At 38.9% G+C, this 27,446-nt stretch overlaps 1 protein-coding gene and 1 pseudogene across 1 annotated transcript in view; one reads left to right on the top strand and one right to left on the bottom strand.

Moving 5' to 3' along the window:
- The first annotated feature begins 931 nt into the window (after positions 1-931).
- LOC132105642 (antigen WC1.1-like) overlaps positions 932-27,446 on the top strand; it is a 118,041-nt gene continuing 91,526 nt past the window's right edge. The window contains exons 1-6 of the mRNA XM_059510927.1: positions 932-1,011; positions 1,132-1,194; positions 1,253-1,315; positions 1,473-1,535; positions 15,713-15,874; positions 16,004-16,312. Coding sequence (XP_059366910.1) covers positions 15,817-15,874; positions 16,004-16,312 — 367 coding nt within the window. The 5' untranslated portion in view covers positions 932-1,011; positions 1,132-1,194; positions 1,253-1,315; positions 1,473-1,535; positions 15,713-15,816. The remainder of the gene's footprint in view (positions 1,012-1,131; positions 1,195-1,252; positions 1,316-1,472; positions 1,536-15,712; positions 15,875-16,003; positions 16,313-27,446) is intronic.
- Positions 26,008-27,431, bottom strand: LOC132105655 (thyroid transcription factor 1-associated protein 26 homolog; annotated as a pseudogene).

Raw genomic sequence — 27,446 nt, 5'->3', positions numbered from 1 at the left:
CACTGCTTATACTGATTCAGCAGAACAGAGTGATGAGGAGAGGTAGGAGAGATCCAGAGACTGTCATATTGTGTCTTATTCAGTGTGTGATCAATCATGTGTTGTGAACTGACAGCAGGTTTGTCTGTCTACATTCACAGCTCTCTCTAAGAGGAGACACAGGACGATGACTGAAGCCGTTTATGAGGAGATTCAGCACAGACACAATCACTTCACTCAGAGGGGTGAGACATGAGCCATCAATCTCATTTAATAGCATTAATAAGAGTCTGTCAGACAGTTGATGTTCATCTATTATTAGTCCTGTTAAACCTCCTGCTTCAAACCACAGAATTCCTGACAGAAAACCACAGAGCTGCAGGTGCATGTTTATGTGTGTATATATATATATATATATATATATATATATATATGTATATGTGTGTGTGTTTGTGTGTGTGTGTGTGTGTGTGTCAGTAAGTATCTCTTCCTGTGAGTATTTTTAGATTTCCATAATGAGGAATGGGTTCATGTGAGGATACTTGTGTGTTTGTTAATAGGCCCAAAATGGATTTCTGCCTATAATTATTTAAATGTGAATAATTAATATTTGTGCTGTGTTGTCTACATAATAATTAAGGAAATGAGGATTCAGTTTGTTTGTAATGATGAGCATGTTTCTGACTGCTCTGCTCTTCTTTAACAGAAAGTCTCATCTCTGAAGAACTGCATTCTGGGTATGAAGATGCTGATGAGCTTCTCTCAGGTTCGAGAGATGAAGCACACATTCACTCCACATTTCACTCAAAACAGACTCCTTTTTAATGAATTCACATAAATTAATAAATAAATAAGTGAAGTGAGATAATAATTTGACATTTGATTAATGGCCCAATACTATTAAAATAATGCTGTTTACTTTATATTAAAAGTTTATATTGTGTGTTGATGCAGAAGAGATGGTGAAGGAAGTCACACTGGGATACTATGATGATGTCATCACTGATGGACTGAAACCAGATCGTGAGACAGGTGTCACTCTCTTACTCTACAACAGCATAGAATATACTTTTAAATTAAATTAAGACCGTTATTTCAAATTGTTTTTTAATGTAATGAATATGTTTCTGTGATGAATGTGTGAATTTGTAGAAGACACACCTGAGAGCTATGATGATGTCATGACGACCGGACTGAACGCTGATATCAACAAAGGTGTTTTACTTTAACAATTAAAAAAAAAAAAATAATTGACTCCTATTTTTATGTGTAGTGGACGCACCAGAGAATTATGATGATGTCATCATTAATAGACGGATCTCTCAAGGGGAAACAGGTGAGATGCTTAGAGCAACATTTTTATCGCCCTTTTCATGTTTACATGAGTATCAGATATTCGCTCTGTGTAGTCACTGAAGGGAAAGGGGATCTTTCAAATGTGATACAGTTTTTTATAAACTGATATGAGATGTTTTTATGTCATTTTTGATCAGAGAGAGTTCAGGAGGACTATGATGATGTCATGAGTGTCAGTGAAGATGTGACAAACCTGTTGAGTAAGTTACTATAACTTATTCAGATTTAATATTTGTAATATTTTTAGAGTAGTTTAGATTTAAGATATTTATTCAATTACAGTATTTGACATGATTAAAGATTTTGTTTCAAATAACAGATTATGATGATCTGGAGGAGGAGTCAAACAAAGAAGGGGGTCATTTGGCTCAATGATGTCATCCACTGCTTCGGTTTGACACATCTGAACAAAGTCTGGGTTATTGATATATCGATATTGTTATTGATGTCAAATCTCAGGGTTCCCCCCATTTTTTGTATTAAATCTGTTATGCCTCCATTATTGATTTTGTTCGTCAATAAGAGATTACATGATCCTTGAAGTCAAATGTATGATCTTACATTATAAAGCAAAACACAGTGACAATCAAAACATCCTAAATATATACACAATGACCATCAGTGATGTAACAGCCTTCAGCTTCACCACAGAAAGTACTGAGTTCATGAGCGGATAATGCTGAAAAAATGCTTACATTTATTTTGGATGCGATAAGTAACTTTCACAATAGAAAGAAAATAAGTAACAATCAACTGAAATCAACTATCAACTATTATTATATTATGTGATCAGGCGTTATAAATAAATACATTATGCATATTTCTTGTCTGCTGGGCTTTTACAGTATATTTTACTTATAAAACACTTTTTTACTGTAGTACTGTTAGGGGTGTAACGATTCACTCGTTTTCTCGATGCATCGATTACAAACCCTGACGATTCATGTGCATCGATCTTGAAACATGATTTTTGAATCGTGAATCACCGATCTTGGACAGTAATCGATTCAAAATGCTAAGAATCGAATGAATCGCGAATCTATAGCGATTCAATGCTTTCAAAATGTATACACATTAAATTACTACACGCACGAATTAACGGAGACCTTGAAGAGTGTTCTGAATCGTGCCTCTTATCTGTCCTTCACGCGCTCCACTGTTTACCGCCTGAGACTGTCACAGGATTGCGCTCGCGCTCGCGCTCGCGCTCCGTTCGTCTCTGACGCTGCTGACGTGTGATCTATAGGACTCGTGGCAAGTAATGCTAACTTTTCTGTAGTTTGTCAATGGCTCTCTGCATCTTACCCACGGAGTTACCGGAGCCGTCGACAGCTGTATTTATTGCATGGACGGAGCAGAAATGTAAGTGTCTAAATCATACGCACAGATCCATTTAATGATAAATGTTTTTAAACAATGCGGATGAACCGAATATACGAAGGAAACTTTTAAAATTAACCACAGCAACAACGACCTTGAAATAAGAGCGCGAGATTTATCTGATAATCAGATGCATGAAAGTAGCGTTTGTTTCATTAGCAAACAGACATCTGGCACGTTTTCTCTCAGAATCATTCGCTGATGGAGAGGAAAAGTTAAATAGAGATGAAGGCGTTTTCACACTGAAAGAGAAGCGATGTCGCTCTCATAGACGTGCCAGGCTATATCTGCAGCTAAACTGAATAAAAGCAGAATGAACTGATGAAACCCACAATTTATGAATGATGCAGTGCTAATTGACATTTATTACAGTACAGAAACTATAAAGTATATTTTCTACCTTATTCTGTGCAGAAATTTTAAATAATTGCTAATTAAATGTAGCCTAGTATATAAAACAATCATAAAACTGCCATTAGGAAAAAAATATTGATTACAAATGATTGATTATTGTCCAGCAGTGTATTTGATTTATTACAGCTAATTAAAAGTAATTAAAAAAGAAGATAATTCCTTGTAAAAATAAATAAATAAATAATAATAATAATTATTATTATTATATAGGCTACATACATAAAATGATTGTATTTGACATTTCTGTCACTTCTGAAATTATGGCTACGCCCCTGGTGTGACAAAATGTTAGCTTATACATAATACTCTTAAAAACTTGGCTTACATACATTTTTACGTATGCCAGGTCGCATCATTAAACTAGCATTTAACAATGGACAAAAGGTTTTTTTTTTTTTTTTTTTACCTATGGTTCTCTAACCATAAATGCTACTGTAATTTGCCCCCTGACTAAGCATTTAATCGAATCGAATCGCTGCCTTGCCAAAGATTCACAGCCCTATGTGTTATATATCTGTAATTCAACAACCTGTAACACGTTTAAAATATTTCTTCTCTATACACCATATGCAATAATATAATAATAGATTATGAGTTAACAATGCTTAACAACAGAATATTAAAATCCCAGTGCAGCTCATGTCATATCTATCAATATAAAACAAGTACAGTTGCCTGCTGTGATGTACTGCAGTTTCATCAATACACAAGATAATGTCCTTCTACTTTTGATATTCTTTTGTTTGCCTGTAGTACTGAGTTTATGAGATCCTCTTCATTGATGACAAACAACATTATGGAACTGCAGGTTTCTTTTTTCCATTTTATTATCTCTATGTTAATACAGTATAAACTCACTGACCACTTAAACTGCTCGTTAACACAAATATCAGATCAGCTGCTCATGCCTTAATGTTTTTTAGATCTTGCTTAGGGCCCACAAAGTGGTAAAGCCACCCCTGACCAGTCTGCTCTGGTGGTCAGACTTAGCAGTTGTTTTGAACGTGCTGAAAAATCAGGAACATTTTACAAGAACAGCTCTATTTAGGGTCAGAACACCAACAAAATACAATGATGTGGAAGTTTCAAATTGCAATATTTTATGCAGAATACAACATAGATGACATATCAAATGTTTAAACTGAGAAAATGTATGATTTTTAGGGGAAAATAAGTTGATTTTAAATTTCATGGCATCAACACATCTCAAAAAAGTTGGGACAGGGCCATGTTTACCACTGTGTGGCATCCCCTCTTCTTTTTATAACAGTCTGCAAATGTCTGGGGACTGAGGAGACAAGTTGCTCAAGTTTAGGAATAGGAATGTTGTCCCATTCTTGTCTAATAAAAGCTTCTAGTTGCTCAACTGTCTTCTTTGGTCTTCTTTGTCACAGCTTCCTCTTTATGATGCACCAAATGTTTTCTATGGGTGAAAGATCTGGACTGCAGGCTGGCCATTTCAGTACCCGGATCCTTCTTCTACGTAGCCATGATGTTGTAATTGATGCAGTATGTGGTCTGCCATTGTCATGTTGGGAAATGCAAGGTCTTCCCTGAAAGAGACGACGTCTGGATGGGAGCATATGTTGTTTTAGAACTTGGATATACCTTTCAGCATTGATGGTGCCTTTCCAGATGTGTAAGCTGCCCATGCCACACGCAGTCATGCAACCCCATCCCATCAGAGATGCAGGCTTCTGAACTGAGCGCTCATAATAACTTGGGTTGTCCTTGTCCTCTTTAGTCCGGATGACATGGCGTCCCAGTTTTCCAAAAAGAACTTCAAATTTTGATCCATCTGACCACAGAACAGTTTTCCACTTTTCCAGTCCATTTTAAATGAGCCTTGGCCGAGAGAAAACGCCTGTGCTTCTTGATCATGTTTAGATATGGCTCCTTTTTTGACCTATAGAGTTTTAGCCGGCAACGGCGAATGGCACAGTGGATTGTGTTCAATGACAATGTTTTCTGGAAGTATTCCTGAGCCCATGTTGTGATTTCCATTACAGTAGCGTTCCTGTATGTGATGCAGTGCCGTCTAAGGGCCTGAAGATCACGGGCATCCAGTATGGTTTTCTGGCCTTGACCCTTATACACAGAGATTGTTCCAGATTCTCTGAATCTTTGGATGATATTATGCACTGTAGAAGATGATAACTTCAAATTATTTTCAATTTTTCAACTCCTTTCTGATATTGCTCCACTATTTTTTCGCCGCAGCATTGGGGGAATTGGTGATCCTCTGCCCATCTTGACTTCTGAGAGACACTGCCACTCTGAGAGGCTCTTTTTATAATCATATTGTCAATTGACCTAATAAGTTGCAAATTGGTCCTCCAGCTGTTCTTTATATGTACATTTAACTTTTCCGGCCTCTTATTGCTACCTGTCCCATCTTTTTTGGAATGTGAAGCTCTCATGAAATCCAAAATGAGCCAATATTTGGCATGACATTTCAAAATGTATCATTTTCAACATTTGATATGTTATCTACAGGTCCTTCTCAAACAATTAGCATATTGTGATAAAGTTCATTATTTTCCAAAATGTAATGATAAAAATTAAACTTTCATATATTTTAGATTTATTGCACACCAACTGAAATATTGAAATATTTATATAGGTCTTTTATTGTTTTAATACTGATGATTTTGGCATACAGCTCATGAAAACCCAAAATTCCTATCTCAAAAAATTAGCATATCATGAAAAGGTTCTCTAAACGAGCTATTAACCTAATCATCTGAATCAACTAATTAACTCTAAACACCTGTTTAAAAACTCCCAGCCTGGTTCATTTACTCAAAACCGCAATCATGGGTAAGACTGCCGACCTGACTGCTGTCCAGCAGGCCATCATTGACACCCTCAAGCGAGAGAGTAAGACACAGAAAGAAATTTCTGAACGAATAGGCTGTTCCCAGAGTGCTGTATCAAGGCACCTCAGTGGGAAGTCTGTGGGAAGGAAAAAGTGTGGCAAAAAACGCTGCACAACGAGAAGAGGTGACCGGACCCTGAGGAAGATTGTGGAGAAGGACCGATTCCAGACCTTGGGGGACCTGCGGAAGCAGTGGACTGAGTCTGGAGTAGAAACATCCAGAGCCACCGTGCACAGGCGTGTGCAGGAAATGGGCTACAGAGAAGCAGCACTGGACTGTTGCTCAGTGGTCCAAAGTACTTTTTTCGGATGAAAGCAAATTTTGCATGTCAGAGTGCCAGAGTCTGGAGGAAGACTGGGGAGAAGGAAATGCCAAAATGCCTGAAGTCCAGTGTCAGTACCCACAGTCAGTGATGTTCTGGGGTGCCATGTCAGCTGCTGGTGTTGGTCCACTGTGTTTTATCAAGGGCAGGGTCAATGCAGCTAGCTATCAGGAGATTTTGGAGCACTTCATGCTTCCATCTGCTGAAAAACTTTATGGAGATGAAGATTTCGTTTTTCAGCACGACCTGGCACCTGCTCACAGTGCCAAAACCACTGGTAAATGGTTTACTGACCATGGTATTACTGTGCTCAATTGGCCTGCCAACTCTCCTGACCTGAACCCCATAGAGAATCTGTGGGATATTGTGAAGAGAAAGTTGAGAGACGCAAGACCCAACACTCTGGATGAGCTTAAGGCCGCTATCGAAGCATCCTGGGCCTCCATAACACCTCAGCAGTGCCACAGGCTGATTGCTTCCATGCCACGCCGCATTGAAGCAGTCATTTCTGCAAAAGGATTACCGACCAAGTATTGAGTGCATAACTAAACATAATTATTTGAAGGTTGCCTTTTTTGTATTAAAAACACTTTTCTTTTATTGGTCGGATGAAATATGCTAATTTCTTGAGATAGGAATTTTGGGTTTTCTTGAGCTGTATGCCAAAATCATCAGTATTAAAAAAATAAAAGACATGAAATATTTCAGTTGGTGTGCAATGAATCTAAAATATATGAAAGTTAAATTTTTATCATTACATTATGGAGCATAATGAACTTTATCACAATATGCCAATTTTTTTGAGAAGGATCTGTATATTCTATTGTGAATAAAATATAAGTTTATGAGGTTTGTAAATTATTCCATTCCTTTTTTTGCTCACAATTTGTACAGTGTCCCAACTTTTTTGGAATCGGGGTTGTACATCACACACATAGGCTACTGTCTGATAGCCTAGGCCTGTGGTTAATATAATAAATAAATTATTTAATAATTTATATAATAATTAATAAAATATTTCTTAATTCAAAATAAAATATCAATAAATCCTTCTCTGATAATCCCAGGTTTCTATGCTCACGGAGGTTTGTTTACGCAAACAACCATGGCCTCGACTAAACTGAGTGAACCGAACATAAAATTAGTGCAGATTAAGTGAATTAAATAAAAAAATGACAAAATTTAATACCAGTTTTAGGACCAGCTGGAGGACTAGAGATTAATTATATCTTTAATTATATCTTTTCATTATTTATGGTTTCATCTGTGCTCTGGGAGTGTGGAGATGCTTCATACAGAAGGATGGGGTTCAGTGTGTGACGCTGTCTTTGACCAGCAGGATGCAGAGGTTGTGTGTAGAGAGCTGGACTGTGGGGCTCCTGTACAGGTGCTGGGAGCAGCTGCTTTTGGTAAAGGAGACACTCAGATGTGGACACAACATGATTCCACTTTATAGCTGTTTCCATCTTTACACTGGGGACAGAATGACTGTAATAAGTATGAAGTGGCCAAAATCACCTGCTCAAGTGAGATGATATTAACTGATTAAAGACAGTTTGAAATTTTCATGTTTTGTTTGTTTAAATATCTTTTTTTTCTTTGAATTATTTTGTTCTATTTAGCAGTAAATTCAATGTTATCATGTTTTAATCTCAGAGGATCAGACACACGAGTCTCCTCAGAGCCTACTGTTCTAACTCACCATCTCCATACAAGAGACTTGTATTATTTTAGATTTTGGTATTATTATCACAACTTTAAACTTTGTTGTGAACGTTGCTGAAGCTGGTCAGTCAGTGCTGGTTGATGTGTGTTTTAGATCATGTTGCTCTCAGACTGAGTGGAGGTAAGGGCCGGTGCTCTGGGAGGCTGGAGGTGTATCATAACGCTGTGTGGGGCTCAGTCTGTGATGATCAGTGGGACATCAGCGATGCTCAGGTGGTCTGCAGGCAGCTGGGTTGTGGAGCAGCACTGAGGGCTGATGGGAATTCAGTCTTTGGTGCTGGTGAAGGTGTTGTGTGGATGAACAGAGTTGAGTGCAGAGGGAATGAGATTCACCTGTGGGACTGTCCTCTCTCCCTGAAAAACACACTCACTGTGCACACAAGAAGGTCAGGCAACATTTTTCTCAGTTCTAATAATATTTGTGTTTAAATCAATCATTTGCATTATTGGTAATCTGTTTTTGTCTACTTTGCCAGATTTGTCAGTGTCCTCTACTCCTGCCACAACAACATCAGCTTCTCCTCCAGTTTCTCCTCCAGTGTGCTCAACATCAGTCTCTCCTCCACAAACTCTCTCCGTCCCCCCAGTGCTTGTGATTGTTCTGGGAGTTGTGCTCTTACTGCTCTTAGTGCCACTGCTTATACTGATTCAGCAGAACAGAGTGATGAAGAGAGGTAGGAGAGATCCAGAGACTGTCATATTGTGTCTTATTCAGTGTGTGATCAGTCATGTGTTGTGAACTGACAGCAGGTTTGTCTGTCTACACTCACAGCTCTCTCTAAGAGGAGACACAGGACGATGACTGAAGCCGTTTATGAGGAGATTCAGCACAAACACAATCACTTCACTCAGAGGGGTGAGACATGAGCCATCAATCTCATTTAATAGCATTAATAAGAGTCTGTCAGACAGTTGATGCTCATCTATTATTAGTCTTGTTAAACCTCCTGCTTCAAACCATAGAATTCCTGACAGAAAACCACAGAACTGCAGGTGCATGTTTATGAGTGTGTGTGTGTCTCTTACTGTGAGTATTTTTAGATTGTCATAAGGAGGTGTTCATATGTTACACTAACTGTAGGTGCAGGTGTGTGTGTCTTTCTGGAAGGCAGTGAGGAATGGGTTCATGTGAGGATACTCGTGTGTTTACTAACAGGTTGAAAAAGGGATTTCTGCCTATAATGATTTTAAAATGTGAATAATTAATATTTGAGTTGTCTTTTTTATGATCAAAAGATAATAACAATTCAGTTTGTTTGTAATGATGAACATGTTTCTGCTCTGATCTTCTTTAAGAGGGAGTCTCATCTCTGAAGAACTACATTCTGGGTATGAAGATGCTGATGAGCTTCTGTCAGGTTCGAGAGATGATGCACATATTTATTCAAACCTTTTTCAATTTTTTTTTACATATTTAAGTGAAGTGAACCAATTCTATTACATATTTTATTGTTGACCCAATATTATTTAAATACTGCAGTTTGCTTATATTAACAGTCTGTTCTACCTTTTTAGCAAAAGAGTTCAAGACTGCATATTATGATGATGTCACTAATGACAGTGGCCTAAAAGGTCAGAGATGTTTTTAACTGCTCACATGATTCATCACCAAATGATTAATAAATTCTCTATCTGCCAAAAGAACATATTTTGGTTTTGTATCCAAACATATTGTGTGTTGATGCAGAAGAGATGGTGAAGGAAATCACACTGGGATACTATGATGATGTCATCACTGATGGACTGAAACCAGATCATGAGACAGGTGTCACTCTCTTACTCTACAACAGCAAAGAATACACTTTACTTTAAAATATTACTGTACAATTAAGTTAGAATTTTTTTTTTTAGTGAATTAAATGAAAGTGAGACTGATGAATGTGTGAATTTGTGGAAGACACACCTGAGAGCTATGATGATGTCATGACGAGTGGACTGAAGTCTGATATCAGAAAAGGTGTTTTACTTTTTTATCAGTTAAAATATATATAATATTTTAAATCCAGATTGTTACAGATATTTTACTCCCACATCATTTTGACACTTATTTTTATGTGCAGTGGACACACCAGAGAATTATGATGATGTCATCATTAATAGACGGATCTCTCAAGGGGAAACAGGTGAGATGCACAGAACAACATTTTATTATGGCCATTTTCATGTTTACATGAGTATCAGACATTCACTCTGTGTAATCAAGCCATTGAAGGGAAAAGGGATCCTTCAAATGTGATTAAGTGTTTTATAATTATAAATTAACGTCTTTATTTAGATGTAATATATTTTTTATATTTTTCCAGTTGTTTAGACTTCTAATGTTTATTCATTTACAGTACTTTAAATTATTTAAGATTTAGTTTTTAATAACAGATTATGATGATGTGGAGGAGGAGTCAGACAAAGAAGGGGGTCATTTGGCTCAATGATGTCATCCACTGCTTCGTTTCAACACATCTGAAAAAATGCTGAGTTATTGATATATCAATATTGTTATTGATATGTCAAATCTCAGGTTTTTATATTTTTTCCCATTTTTGTATTAAATCTGTTATGCCTTTGTAGATTTTGTTGGATTATTTTGGCCTTGTTAATAGCAAAAAAAAACAAAAGGTTTTTGTATGTCAATAAGAGATTACATGATCCCTGAAGTCAAATATATGTGACAATCAAAACATCCTAAATATAAACACAATGACCATCAGTGATGTAACAGCCCTCAGCTTCACCACAGAAAGTACTGAGTTCATGAGCAGATAATTCCAATCCAATCATTGAATTCAACAGAAATCATTGAGCCGTTATTATTGTTGCTAAAGAGCCTACAGATTTTCTAAGAGATTGAAAGCTATATTAAATTATTTCCTGGATACTGTAAAATAGTATTTCGAAACAAAATCTGATAGACTGATTAAATTATTGTTATCAAATAACTGGGTTCAGATAAAGTGCTTATTAAAACTCAAACTGATATATATATATATATATATATATTTATTTCTATATTTTGTTAAATATGTATAATTTTTACACATTTTTATTTATTTTTATTTATACACTTATTCATTTTCATTTTATTCATATGTGTATTTGTCAACATTTATATATTTTCACATTTATTCAAATGTGGCATAAATACATATATAAAATATATAAATATGGAAATAAATTTATAAATAAAAAATAAATGTTGAAAAAATACAATTATACTTAAAGAATGAAATATAAAAATCTTTTTTTTTCAAGTTTTATTCATTTTTGTATATTTATATACGATACAATATATTCAGTTGAAACTGAATAATTTACACTGAGTTTGAATATTTAGCATTATCTCTCTCTGCAGGTCCTTGGACAGGTCCTTCTTGGTTTTACTTTTCATCAACTTTTCAGCTCTTAAGAACTGCTACACATGCAGGCATAATAAAACAAGCATTAATTATTAAATTACCACAACATGAAAGTAACACAATCAGATGATTTTAAGCAATTTAAATTGATTATTGGCCAACAAAACAATTCACAGCTTAAAACTCCTCCCTGTAGGCTGAAATCTGTCTGGACCTATTCTGAATGCAAAAATAAGAATAAAATAAAATAAAGAAAATTCTAAATCGATTCTTATCCTAAGTGAATTGTTACACTCAAAAACGTTCAGACTAATGAACTTACATTACCATCAGATACTGAGTGACCAGTACACAGTGAACAGATAAATGAAGGTATAAATCGCCATTCTGTTGTTCTTAGGCGGGGGTAGGGAAGTTCAGTCCTAAACCATATAAAAGATTTTGTAGTTTAGTTGACACAAGTTGCTGTTTCTGAATTTGTTTATTCAACTTAAATGTCTGTATTAATATCCATTCATGTAAGGCACCTCAGCCAATCATACAGTGGCCTCTCTCCTTTCTTGTGTACCACCAATACATATTGTGACGCGTGTCCCGAGGCCTCATCAGCATCGTCCTGGAAACGCACGAGGAGCACCTGGAAACCTCATCACCGGCCGATCGGTCACGGCTACATAAGCCGCCGCCACTGATGCACAAGTGAGTGATCACTCCAGAAGACTGGATGCTAACGCTGTTCTCCGTGTTCCCTTGCAGAAAGCGCGTGACCGATCAGCACCCCCTACGCACGGACACGCCGCACCTGGGACACCACCACGATCAGCGCACCAGCACTTCCCACTCCTGAACACTGAACTCTCTCAAATAAATCCACCCTCCGGGGCCTTACCTTGCACTCCTTGCTGTCGTGTGATTCTTCACCCCGTGACACTGGTGGAGAATGCGGGCAGAAGCGTGAAGAGTCACCGACAGCCACCTCCCTTAAAAAAAAAAAAAAAAAATTATTATTTTGTTACTTCACCGCTGCTTCTTTTCTCCCTTTCCCCATGCAGGCGGGCTCTCCTCCACCTCATCATGGAAGAACTTATTAAACACCTCACCGAGGTCAGCATCCGCCAGCAACAAATTGCTGAACACCTTGCCAGGCTTCAAGGGGAGACGGAACGCGAGCTCGCCGCCCTCCAGGCAGGCCGAAGGCGAAGACGGGAAAGCCAGTTGTACCTTATCAACCTGTTAAAAAAGTGGATTTGAACCCGGACCCAGCTCTCCGGCCTTGCCACCTCCTCTCCCGTGGTTGTGGACATGGAGCCCCAACTGTCCGCCGCCCAGAAGACGGAGCTGCAGCACCTGGTCGGTCAGTTCCCCGATGTGTTCTCCCCCCTCCCTGGGCGGACCAACGTGGTACAGCACGACATCCGGACACCACCAGGACTCATCGTGAGGCAGCGGCCCCATCGTGTCCTGGAGGCTCGGCGACACGCCATCGAGGAGGAAGTTAAGGAGATGTTGAAGTTAGGGGTGATCGAACCATCCCGGAGCCCCTCGTCCAGCCCCATCGTCCTGGTCCCGAAGCCCGATGGCACCCTCCGGTTCTGTAATGACTACCGCCGCCTAAACGAGATCTCGGAGTTCGACGGCTATCCAATGCCCAGGGTGGACGAACTCCTCGACCGACTCGTGAGGGCCCGGTATATCTCCACCCTCGACCTGACCAAAGGGTACTGGCAAGTCGGACTCACAGAGGACGCCAAGACCGCCTTCTCCACCCCAAGTGGCCACTGGCAATACCGGACCCTCCCGTTCGGCCTGCACGGGGCGCCGGCAACCTTCCAGCGCATGATGGACATCCTCCTGCGGCCCCATCAAGCCTACGCTGCCGCCTACCTGGACGATGTTGTTGTCCACTCCGAGCGGTGGGAGGACCACCTAGAGCAGCTCCGGAGGGTGTTAGGAGAACTGCGGAGGGCTGGACTTACGGCCAATCCCCGGAAGTGCCACCTCGCCCGTACCGAGGCCAAGTATCTGGGGTTCCAGGTGGACTGCGTCCTGATTAAACCCCAGCAGAAGAAGGTAACAGCCATCCTCTCAGCACCACGTCCCAGCTCCAAGACTCAGGTATGGGCCTTCCTGGGGTTGGCAGGGTATTACCATTGCTTCATACCTAGCTTCTCCTCCTTAGCAGCCCCCCTGACAGACTTGACCAGAAAGGGGCAGCCAGAGAAGCCATCCTGGGGCCCTGCGGAGGAAGAGGCGTTCCGTCAGATCAAGACAGCCCTCACGTCGGAGCCAGTCCTGCGGGCCCCGGACTTTAACTGTCCCTTTCTGTTGCAGACAGATGCCTCAGACACAGGATTGGGAGCCGTCCTCTCCCAGGTCCAGGACGGCCAGGAACATCCCGTAATCTACATCAGCCGGAAGCTGACCCCCACGGAACAGCGCTATGCCACGGTAGAGAGGGAGGCGTTGGCCGTCAAGTGGGCAGTCCTGGAGCTGAGGTATTATCTATTGGGAAGGAAATTTACCTTAATTACTGACCATGCCCCTTTGCAGTGGATGGCCCGGGCGAAAGACACCAATGCCCGGGTAACGCGGTGGTTCCTGTCGCTCCAGGACTTCCACTTCAGCGTACAACACCGAGCCGGGACGGCAAACGCCAATGCCGATGGACTCTCCAGGATTTGGTCAGATTTCGCAAGTCTGTCAGGGCACACTCCCCACCCACCCCCAATCTCCCCGTTGTACAAGAGGACCAGGACAACGCTTGGGGGGGGGGGGGGGGGGGGATGGGTGACGCGTGTCCCGAGGCCTCATCAGCGTCGCCCTGGAAACGCAAGAGGAGCACCTGGAAACCTCATCACCGGCCGATCGGTCACGGCTGCCGACAATCAAGCCACTGATGCACAAGTGAGTGATCACTCCAGAAGACTGGATGCTAACGCTGTTCTCCGTGTTCCATGCAGAAAGCTCATGACCGATCAGCACCCCCTACACACGGACACGCCGCACCTGGGACACCACCACGATCAGCGCACCAGCACTTCCCACTCCTGAACACTGAACTCTCTCAAATAAATCCACCCTCCGGGGCCTTACCTTGCACTCCTTTCTGTCATGTGATTCTTCACCCCGTGACAATATCTATAGCCGCAGTGTTAGCATTAGCCATTAAGCTTTTTTGACTAAAGGTTACAAGCCTGCCTTCCAAGTGATTGGCTATACATTTACAAAAAAAATCACAATTTTATCCCTTATCATGCTAAATACCCATCACTCATAAATCATTAAGTCTGAATCCTGATTCTTAGTGATTGGTTAAAAGTGCAGCAGGTGATGTCAGCATCAGAGATGGGCATAAATACTGTACATGAACATTTATTTATTATAAAATACAAAATGCAGTGTGGAAAAATGTATTTAAATAAAATATTTTGTATTTTGAAAATATATACATGTGAAATTGTCCATCCAGTGGAGGTATCCCTATAGGTTGAAATCTATCTGGACCTTTTCTGAATGCAAAAATGAAATAAAAAAATATATAATTCATTTAGCTGGCATTTACAGTTTTTCAGAATTTCGAAAACACATTTCTTGAAACCATCACTCATTTTCTCAAAAACAGAAATCCAAATGCTCAAACTAAATTCACAAAACCTCTGACTCTTCCATTAAAATCAAACAATCATTGCAAAACAATTTCACATGCACTTAAAATCAACTGGTGCTCTCAGATCACACACGAGTGAATCATAAAACACTACAGAGCATTTATTAGACACTACAGGAAAAAATGGAGAACACAGCACCCAGAACATTACAGGAAAAAAGTATATTGTATTGAGTAAACAATTTTGCAATTTTATATGAAAAAGTATAGTAATTGCAACAGAGTAAGGTGAATATACTGAATAGGCCCATGTACTGAAAGAACAGTATTGAGCTGAATACTGAATAGTACTGTATGTTTGTGTATATTCAGCACTTGGATACTGCAAAAATACTGCAGTCCAACTGCAAAGGCCAAATATGTCAAATAAAACTGTAAACGAATCAGTCTACTTTAAGTTTAGTGTGACTTTATCTCCACACTGACTTCTGACTGACACGAGTCTGTCCTCAGTGAAGTGTCTCTTCACGCTGGAGGAGGAGTCCCGCTCATCAGCGCTCACACTTTATTGATATATATGGAGAAAATCAAAATGCTGCTTTCTGATTTGTCACTGATTGTGTTTGATGATTTCCTCTGTTGTGTCTAATAAGGGAACAGTGAGTGTCATTGGCAGCTGTGAGTCTCTCTCTCTCTTTAGGGGGCTGACAGGAGCCAGTTTCTTCAGTGTGTTTGAGGAGCAGACGAGAAACTTGTGCTGTGCTCTGAGTTGATGAAGTAGTGTGTGTCGAGCTGAAGGAGAAGATGGAGAACTGTCTGATGCTGATGTTTCTGTGTTATATGGTAAAACTTATCACCTCTGGTAGGTACATACTCAGAGTCAAGGGGTAATCTATTCTTTAAAATGAGCTGAAATAATTTACATGTAATGTTACACTTAACTGCATACTATGTTTGGTATGTTCACTGATTCTCTCTCTCTCAGGTGTAGACAGTGTGAGTGTGAGGTTGGTGAATGGCAGTAATCCCTGTGCTGGTCGAGTGGAGGTTTATAATGATGGTCAGTGGGGAACAGTGTGTCATGATGGCTGGGATATGACTGATGCTGCAGTGGTGTGTAGAGAGCTGGACTGTGGGACGGCTGTAAAAGCAACAAATGAAGCTCACTTTGGACAAGGATCAGGACCAATTTCAATGGCTCTTATAGGATGTAGTGGATCAGAGACTGCACTGAAAGACTGTACATCATACGGCACACAGGGCTGTGATCATGATGAAGATGCTGGTGTCATCTGTTCAGGTAAGCTGCTCCAAACCTCAGTCTGTTATTTCATCACTCTCTTTCATAATTCACACACAAACAATAACATATTTATGCTGGTGTTTACAAACATCAATATCAATCTTATGAAACAGGCAGTCTCTGTTTTATTGTTTTGTTCATAATAATATATTCTTATATATATCTTAATTCCTTATTATCTTAAAATAAACTATGATGAAGAGAATCACCATTAAATATGTCATGTCTTTTGTATATTCAGACAGTCTGATCTGACAATCTTATTTAAATTGTTTATTTAATGAAGATTATCAAATTACAGATGGAAGATAAAATTACATATCTACGGTGAGCGGGAGGGACATGTTCGTAGTTTTGTCATGTTCACGAGATCTTTTTGTTGAGATTAACAACATTCTTATGTTTACGAGTTTAATGTGTAAACAACTCTGCGTGACCATAGCAACCTGGGATTATGAGAAATGGATAAAACGACGGGCCGTTGAATTATTAGAAAAAGTCATAAATTATTCCTTATATATTTTGCTAAATTTGTAAATGCCTGACAATTAAACCATTAATGTTTTGACTTTATGATTGTATTTATAATCTACTAATAAACTACGCAAATGATCCATTCATTAACAGACATGTATAGGCTTATTATAGTTTATTAATTAGCCAAAATGAAATATATGTTAAATTAAACCATTAAACTGCTCTTCCATTACAATTTTCTGTAAATCATAAAGCATATGTCAGGCATTTACACTAGGCTATTATTTACAAAATGAATGTGAAGGGAAAATAGATCAAATACATAATTAATATAATAATATTAATAATATACAAATATTAAGGGAAAAAGATGATCAGTTAATGAATTTACAAGACTGAGAAAGATAAAAATGTTTTCATTATATGTACTTCATTACTTCACAATTATTCATAATAAACTTCTTTCGAATGCTGTCTACATCACGCGCATAGGCTGCAGTCCAATAGCCTAGGCCTGTGGTAGATATAATAATTAAATAATTCAATAATGTAACAACCCCACGGAGTTCAGGGGAGGCAGAGACCATCACACTCAGATGGCAGTTAACACGCAATTTTTTATTAATTGTTAAAAACATAACACCATCTCATAAAACACGTTACCCCCCTTTTTCATTCGAAATTGGTCCACATGCAAAGCAGACAAGTTCACATCAGGTGAGGAGGATACACAGGAAATCTTTATCACTTGTGTCTCTCAACAGACATAATCAGCCCCATAGTCTCTTTACATTTACATTTACATTTATTCATTTAGCAGACGCTTTTATCCAAAGCGACTTACAGATGAGGACAGTGGAAGCAATCAAAAACAACAAAGAGAGCAATGATATATAAGTGCTATAACAAGTCTCAGTTAGGTTAACACAGTACACGTAGCATGGGATTTTAAATAATAAAAATTAAAAAATAACCGATAGAATAAAAAAAGAATAGAGCAAGCTAGTGTTAGAGATCTTTTCACATACACACACACACACACACACACACAAACAATTGCATAATAAATTAAAAGAAAATAGAATACAAAAAGATTAGAAAGGTAGGTAGATTTTTTTAAAGAATAGAATTAGAATAGTGAGTGTTAAAGTTAGAGGGTCAAATAAAGATGGAAGAGATGTGTTTTCAGCCGATTCTTGAAGATGGCTAAGGACTCAGCTGCTCGGATTGAGTTGGGGAGGTCATTCCACCAGGAGGGAACATTTAATTTAAAAGTCCGTAAAAGTGACTTTGTGCTTCTTTGGGATGGCACAATCAAGCGACGTTCACTTGCAGAACGCGAGCTTCTAGAGGGCACATAAGTCTGAAGTAACAAATTTAGGTAAATGGGTGCCGAGCCAGTGGTAGTTTTGTAGGCAAACATTAATGCCTTGAATTTTATGCGGGCAGCTATTGGAAGCCAGTGCAAATTGATAAACAGAGGTGTGACGTGTATTCTTTTTGGCTCATTAAAAATTAATCTTGCTGCCGCGTTCTGAATTAATTGTAAAGGTTTGATAGAATTGGCTGAAAGACCTGCCAAGAGGGCATTGCAATAGTCCAGCCTGGACAGAACAAGAGCTTGAACAAGGAGTTGTGCTGCATGTTTCGAAAGAAAGGGCTTGATCTTATTGATGTTGAATAAAGCAAATCTGCAGGATCGGACAGTTTTAGCAATGTGGTCTGAAAAAGTCAGCTGATCATCAATCATAACTCCAAGGCTTCTAGCTGTTTTTGAAGGAGTTATGGTTGATGTGCCTAACTTGATGTTGAAATTGTGATGAAACGATGGGTTTACTGGAATCACAAGCAGTTCTGTCTTGGCAAGGTTGAGTTGAAGGTGATGGTCCATCATCCAGGAAGAAATGTCTGTTAGACAAGCTGAGATGCGAATAGCAACCGTCGGATCATCAGGATGGAATGAGAGGTAGAGTTGAGTGTCATCAGCATAGCAGTGGTATGAAAAGCCATGTTTCTGAATGACAGAACCTAATGATGCCATGTAGACAGAGAAGAGAAGTGGTCCCAGAACTGATCCCTGAGGCACCCCAGTAGTTAGATGTTGTGACTTGGACACCTCACCTCTCCAAGATACTTTGAAGGACCTATCTGATAGGTAGGACTCAAACCATTGAAGTGTGGTTCCTGAGATGCCTTTTGCCAGTAGGGTTGATAGGAGGATCTGGTGGTTAACCGTGTCAAAAGCAGCGGACAGATCAAGCAGGATAAGTACTGAAGATTTGGATTCTGCTCTTGCCAGTCTTAGAGCTTCAACAACTGAGAGCAAGGCTGTCTCAGTTGAATGCCCACTTCTGAAGCCAGATTGGTTGCTGTCAAGGAGGTTGTTGTTTGTGAGAAACGTAGAGACTTAGTTGAACACAGCTCGTTCAAGTGTTTTTGCAATGAAAGGAAGAAGGGAAACTGGTCTGTAGTTCTGTAAAAGAGATGGGTTGAGGTTGGGTTTCTTAAGTAGTGGAGTTATTTGTGCCTGTCTAAATGATGAGGGAAAAACACCAGTGTGGAGGGATGTGTTGATGATGTGAGTGAGTGCAGGTACAACTGCAGGAGAAATGGCTTGAAGGAGATGAGATGGAATAGGATCAAGTGGGCAAGTAGTAGGGTGATTAGAAAGGATGAGTTTTGAGACTTCTGCCTCAGAGAGTGAAGAGAAGGATGTAAATGAGTGTATGTTTGCTGGTGATATAAGCTTGACTGATTGTGGTGTGGAAAATTGTGCACTAATGTGTTTAATTTTATTAATGAAAAATGTTGCAAAGTCATCAGCTATTAGAGATGAAGCAGGAGGTGGAGGAGGAGGACAAAGAAGTGAGGAAAATGTTTTAAAAAGCATGCGAGAGTTAGACGAATTGTTAATTTTGTTATGGTAGTATGTCATTTTAGCAGTGAAGACATTAGCAGAGAAGGAAGATAGGAGTGACTGATACACATTAAGGTCAATAGTATTTTTGGATTTGCGTCACACCCTTTCAGCAGCTCTAAGCTTAGAACGGTGTTCGCGAAGAACATCAGATAACCAAGGGACAGAAGGGGTGTTACGGGCTGGTCTGGAAGATAAGGGACAAACAGTGTCTAAACAAGATGCAAGAGTGGAGCAGAAAGTATCAGTAGCACTGTTAGCATCCAAAGATGCAAACAGTTTAGGGGAAGGAAGTGAAGATGAAACCATTGCAGATAGCCGGGTGGGTGAAAGTGTGCGTAGGTTACGTCGAAAGATGACATGTGGAGGGGTAAGTAATGTGGCAGAGACCATGTTGAGGTTAAGAGTTAGGAGGAAGTGATCCGACGTGTGCAGTGGAGTAACCAGAACATGATCAGTAGAGCAGTGTCGTGTATAAATAAGGTCCAGTTGGTTGCCTGATTTGTGAGTAGCAGTAGTTGACACTCCGTTGAGATCAAAAGAGGCAAGCAGAGTGTGGAAATCAGCAAACAGAGGTTTATCTAGATGGATGTTGAAATCGCCAAGCTTAACTAGGGGAGTACCATCCTCAGAAAAGGTTGAGAGCAACACATCTAATTCATCCAAAAAGTTACCCAGTGGTCCTGGGGGTCGATAGACAACTACAAAATGTATTTTAAAAGGGTAGGTAACAGTAACTGAATGAGATTCAAAGGAGTTTTTTTTTTTTTTGTGCTTAAACAGTTACTGGTTGCATTGGTCATATCCCCATCCACTGTACACCTTAATTTAATTAAGCAACACCCATTCATTCAGATTAAGGGGGCATGTACATTAATCACACTTAAATTCCAATATTTTCCTTCTGTTCTTCACAATAATACAACAACTCATGTAATATTTTCTTAATTCAAATTAAAATATTAAGAAATCCTTCTCTGATAATCGAAAGTGTCTACAGTTATGCAGGTTGGTTTACACAAACAACCGTGGCCACGACAAAACTAAGTGAAACGAACATAGTGAATTAATTATATTCATACATTTGAAAAAAAAAATGTCAAAATGTAATGATAGTTTCTCTAGTCCTCCAGCTGAGTAGAGATGTTTCATTAATAATCTCTTCTTATATTTCAACATCTCAGGACAAGGACTTCGACTTGTGGACGGGCTTCACCTGTGCTCTGGGAGAGTGGAGATGCTTCATACAGAAGGATGGGGTTCAGTGTGTGACGCTGTCTTTGACCAGCAGGATGCAGAGGTTGTGTGTAAACAGCTGGACTGTGGGGCTCCTGTACAGGTGCTGGGAGCAGCTGCTTTTGGTAAAGGAAAAGGCCGTGTTTGGTCAGAGGAGATTCAGTGCAGAGGAAATGAGTCTCAGATAGATGTCTGTTCACGATCATCTTCACAGAAACACAGCTGTTCTCATGACAATGATGTGGGAGTGATCTGTTCTGGTTGAGTATTAACATTTGTCATCTCTTTAGATAAATTACATACACATGTAATATACTGCTGTTGTTTTGTTCAATTATTTTAACTTTAGTTTCATACTGTTTGAAAGAGTCAGTTGTTTGTCCAGGTTACACAGATCTCAGGCTGGTGAATGGTTCAGACTCTTGTTCTGGAAGAGTGGCGCTTCAGTATCTCGATAAATGGGGAACAGTGTGTGATGCATGCTGGGATATGAGAGCTGCCAGTGTCCTCTGTAGACAGCTGAATTGTGGGATTGCTGTGTCTGTTGTGGGATCAGACTGGTTTGGAGAGGGAAGTGGTGAAATCTGGGCTGATGTGTTTGATTGTGATGGGAATGAAACAAAACTCTCAGAATGTTCCATCTCTTCATGGAGTCGAGCTGAATGTTCTCACAGACGAGATGTTGGAGTCATCTGCTCAAGTGAGCACATTCACACCACACTGAAGTCTGGTTTCAGAATAAAACTACACATTTTAACAAATGTAGCATATTTTAGATAAATATTACATGACAAATAAACACTCTCTCCAGACAGTAAAGCTCATCTGAGGAACTGCAGCTCTTCACAAACTCTCAAATGCAGCTCCACACAACATCTGTCAGTAAAGAACACTGGTGAGAAAATCAACATCTGGGAAGATTCTTCAGTTATTAGTGATCAGAAATATGTATGTACAATCACTGTTTTTCTGTCTCTGAATATCAGGTTGTGGGTCCATCAGGCTGGTGGGTTCTGGGGGAGACTGTGCAGGGAGGCTGGAGGTTTTTCACAGCGGCTCATGGGGGACAGTGTGTGATGACTCCTGGGATATTAAAGATGCCCATGTGGTGTGCAGACAGCTGCAGTGTGGAGTGGCCCTCAGTAACCAGCAGGTACCAGCCTGGTTTGGTCCTGGTTCTGGACACATATGGCTGGATGAGGTGGAGTGTGAGGGGAATGAGACGTCCCTGTGGAGCTGCTCTTCTTCAGGCTGGGGAAAACATGACTGCATACACAAGGAGGATGTAGGAGTCGTGTGCTCAGGCAAACATGCTGATTAATTTTTCCCATTAAAATTAATATAACATATTCATAGTATATTCATTTGTCCATAGTGCCCATTGTTTTCAATTTAGCTTTTCTTTTAGTGGTATTTTTGCATTTCTATCTAGAGTTTAAAGAGATCAGGTTAACTGAGGGCTGTGAAGGGAATGTGGAGGTCTTCTACAATGGATCCTGGGGTAATGTGTGCTGGAACCAGATGGACAGAGACACAGTGAGTCTGATCTGTCAAGAGCTGAACTGTGGAAGATCTGGTGATTTATCTGCTTCTGCACCAAGAGTGAAATCAGCTCCTAACTGGCTGGATAAAGTTACATGTCGACCACATGATTCCTCTTTATGGCAGTGTCCATCTTCACTCTGGGGACAGAACTACTGTGTTGGAGATGAAGTGGCCAAAATTACTTGCTCAGGTGAGATGATATTTAAATGATTTAATATGGTCTCAGTAGTCATATTTCTGCAAGACTAAACAGAGCAGATGGGAAGATTATGTGTGATTGTATAATGTTTTATTTCAGTGGAGGAGAGTGATGAGTCTCCTCGGAGTCGTCTGACATGTTCAGCATCTCCTCACCAGAGACATTGTTCAAGTAAGTTTCCTGATAATACATTAGTTGATGTTTCTTTGTGCAAGCCTGTATTTGCCTTATTATATTATTATCTGTGCATTGGATAATTTTCTTTTTAAATCAGTTTTAAATATTTTATATATTTAACCAACTCTGTCTTCAGTTTCAGTTTGTGTTTGTTGTAAATGTTGTTCTGAAGCTGCTCAGTGCTGGTTGATGTGTGTGTTTTAGACCATCTTCCTCTCAGACTGAGTGGAGGTAAGGGCCGGTGCTCTGGGAGGCTGGAGGTGTATCATAACGCTGTGTGGGGCTCAGTCTGTGATGATCAGTGGGACATCAGCGATGCTCAGGTGGTCTGCAGGCAGCTGGGTTGTGGAGCAGCACTGAGGGCTGATGGGAATTCAGTCTTTGGTGCTGGTAAAGGTGTTGTGTGGATAAACAGAGTCGAGTGCAGAGGGAATGAGATTCACCTGTGGGACTGTCCTCTCTCCCGGAAAAACCACACTGACTGCTCCAACAAAGAGCATGCTGGACTCATCTGTGCAGGTCACATTATTTTATTTATTTATTTTATCGTTTTAGTGATTTGTGTATATAAATCAATCAATTGCATGATTGTTAATTTGTTTGTGTGTTTGCCAGATTTGCCAGATTTGTCAGTGTCCTCTACTCCTGCTACAACAACATCAGCTTCTCCTCCAGTTTCTCCTGCAGTGCGCTCAACATCAGTCTCTCCTCCACAAACTCTCTCCGTCCCCCCAGTGCTTGTGATTGTTCTGGGAGTTGTGCTCTTACTGCTCTTAGTGCCACTGCTTATACTGATTCAGCATAACCGAGTGATGAGGAGAGGTAGGAGAGATCCAGAGACTGTCATATTGTGTCTTATTCAGTGTGTGATCAGTCATGTGTTGTGAACTGACAGCAGGTTTGTCTGTCTACACTCACAGCTCTCTCTAAGAGGAGACACAGGACAAAGACTGAGACTGTTTATGAGGAGATTCAGCACAGACACAATCACTTCACTCAGAGGGGTGAGACATGAGCCATCAATCTCATTTAATAGCATTAATAAGAGTCTGTAAAAATCTATTATTAGTCCTGTTAAACCTCCTGCTTCAAACTAAAGAATTCCCGACATAAAACCACAGAGCTGCAGGTGCATGTTTATATGTGTGTGTGTGTGTGTGTGTGTGTGTGTGTGTGTGTGTGTGTGTGTCTGTCCCTACCGGTGTATATTTTTGGAAGGCTCATGCGAGGTTACGTGTGTTTGCTAATAGGCCCAACAAAAAACATGCCATTTCTGTTTCTGATGCTTTTGTGTGTGTGTTGTGACTAATTCAGTGCTACATGATCCAAAGGAAATGAGGATTCAGTCTGTTTGTAATGATGAACATGTTTCTGACTGCTCTGCTCTTCTTTAACAGAGAGTCTCATCTCTGAAGAACTGCATTCTGGGTATGAAGATGCTGATGAGCTTTTCTCAGGTCAGAGAGCTGAAATATAATTAAATAATACCTAAATAGTGGTCAAAATCTAATTCACACTTATAAAATCACACATTTAAAGTGTAATTCTATCACAAAATTAAATATATGACCAATGACTCAAAGGCTGTGTTGATGCGGTTCATAATACTAAAACTTTTAACTTATTAAACAAGTAAAACGCTGTATATTAAAATAATGTCAACAATGCCAAATCTCAAGACCTGCAACAGCAAAGTTTACATTTTGTTTCCTACAATATTCCACAAGCACCAAAACATATGACATGTTTTGATGCAGAAGAGATGAACGAAATCATGCCAGGCTACTATGATGATGTCATCACTGATGGACTGAAACCAGATCGTAAAACAGCTGTCACTCTGTTTTATATACATACAGTACACATGTATTTACACATGATACATTTATAGAAGACACACCAGAGCTATAATTATGTCATGACAGGTGGACAGAACTCTAATATTAATGTGTTTTTACATTTTTATCTGTGTTTAACTAAATACCTTTAACATTTTTACTCAGTAAGTCTGTACTGATATGATAAAATGTGTTTTGTTTAGATCTTCATGTATGTGTAGTGGACTCAACGGAGCATTATGATGATGTCATAATTATTGGACAGAACTTTAAATGTGTAACAGGTGAGTCACACAGAACTGCTTTTTATCATAACCTGCTGTATTTTATATATATATTTATCATGTTACATAATGAACATGTATTCAAACCATTAATGAATCATCATTGGTTTATCAGGTTTAATCTAGTCTTTAAAACTATTTTTATCTTAAAATAGTCTTGAGGAGAAAGAGATCAGTGACTGAAGCTGTGTTACACATTACAATGTGAGGTTTTATTTCATATGTGTATCAGAGGGAGATAAGGAGGATTGTGATGATGATGATGATGATGTTGTGAAGAGCAGGCGATAAGATGAGAGAAACATGCTGGGTTGGTTATTGTTACCTTTTTACATAATCTTTTTTCAATCAATATATTTAAAATTTAAACCCAATTTTAACTAAATAATGCTATAATTATAATATATTATTTTTTTTAAACAGACTATGCTGATGTGGGGGAGTAGTCAAATAAAGAGGGAGGAGCCATATGACTCTGAGGAGACTGTTTATGAAATCATATTAGTTACTGGTTCTACTGAGTGTTTCTTATATTGCTACAAATGCATCAATGCCTTCTGTTTTTATGAAAATCTTCATGTTTTATCAACAAATTTGAGTATTCAAATTTTAGTATTTGGCCTTTTATTTTGATATCAATGCTTTTCAACTAATAAACAAAATATACCAATCATTCATCATGTCACAAAAATATATTTTTAAAAGAACGGTTAGAAGAAAAGAGAAATAATGCAAAATTCTATAAATGTTTAATAAATATAATAATAAAATATAGATCTACCGCTTATAAGATATTAAAAAGCATCATGTTTTTTTCACAAACTTGAATTAACTCAAGTAAAATAATTTTAACATTTTTTTTACTAGAAATATTACTGGGAAAGACAAACTTATGCACATCCTTGTGGTCAAAATAAATAAATAAATACACTCACCCAAACTGCACAGTTTATTGTGTGATAGTCTATTTTAACTTTAAACGGTCTCATTTTATGGTTGATAGTGAATTATTTGCGCTGAGCTTGAGAATCTTTTGCAGCAATAGCTCCATATGCAGATTGAAGTTGGGCTGACCTTTCTTAGCTTTTCTCTTCAACAATTGATAGGTTGCTATTTTCTTCTTATATTTTTTCAGCGCCTCCTCTCGCTGAGCTTTGTCTTTCAAAAATACCTACAGACACACCAAATAAAACATACATCAATCATGTGCTAAAGAATGTAAAGGATGATTACAATGTGTTGGTTTACGTGACATAACGAGTCTTCCTTAATGACATCACAAAGGAGATTGATTAGGAAACGGAAAACTGTACAATTCAATCATAATGTTGGCTATAGCACTGTGAATACATTTGACAGTTTTTATTTCTTCACCTTCACCTCCTTTATCCTTTCATATTATTGCTTTGTCTTCTGATATGATGACATTTTCTGCTTCCTTTGGATAAATTGAGTCTTTTGGGAGCTGAAGACACAAATCAGAAATGTGGCTTCGTGTGTGTGTGTGTATACAATATATACCATATATATAGAGAGAGATATTGTTGTTACTTTTTTTACAAATCTGTTACTGTACCTGTCAGACTCTGCTGGTTCATTGGCTGAATCAGAGGCAGTGGTTTGGTCAGGCTTTGTGTTTGAGATGTGTTTCTCAGTAAAAGGTAAATCCAACACTGTTTTTAGTTCATCATATACCTCTGTCTCTTCATCTACTGCTCTCCCTTTACATCATTTCCTCTTTTTTTCTTGTTCTTCTTCATCTAGTCGTTCTTTTTCAGCCAGGTACAGATGTCTCAGATGCTCGGGATATTCCTCTTCTGACTGGTTTGGTGATGCTTGATTTTCTTCTTCTCCTTTCTGAGAAGTTTGTTATATTCATGTTTTATCTTCTCCCTCCTTTTGAAGGCAAATCCTTGACCTGAGAAAGATTGAGAGGGAGATGAGATTCTAACAGTAACTTACACATTCTATATTTAGTCCTAGTTAACTATTTGTTTTATAACTATTTGTACGACATTTTCTGGATCTATTACGTTGATCAAAAATGTAATTTATAAGAAACATAAGTTAACTTTTTTTTGTATAACATGATATTAACGTTTTCCAAAATGTAACCAACGTCTTTATTTGTCATTGACCCTTATGTCAGATTTGTTTATTAATTGTTAACGTTCTACATCTAAAATACATTTTCTGAAAAAGTAGTTTAAAGTGGCCTAACGTTACTCACCTTCTTTTAAACTACCATTAAAAACTTTGTCCTCTAGAACCCATTTTCTTTTCTTCTTGCTGTTGTGTGTTAAACCACCATGTGCACATTTGTTATTGAAGTATTTTCCTTTAATCGGACTTTTAGTTTCTGCGTTTTGTTTTAAAAGTTCCATGTTTCACGTTAACATATTCTAATTTGATGACCAAACGATTGTTTGTTTCTCGTGAAAAGAAAGACGCACATTAA

The sequence above is a fragment of the Carassius carassius genome, chromosome 26 (assembly GCF_963082965.1).
Source record: "Carassius carassius chromosome 26, fCarCar2.1, whole genome shotgun sequence".
Classification (NCBI taxonomy): domain Eukaryota; kingdom Metazoa; phylum Chordata; class Actinopteri; order Cypriniformes; family Cyprinidae; genus Carassius; species Carassius carassius.
Note: the sequence above shows the minus strand (reverse complement) of the source record. Positions and strands in the feature narration are given on the sequence as shown.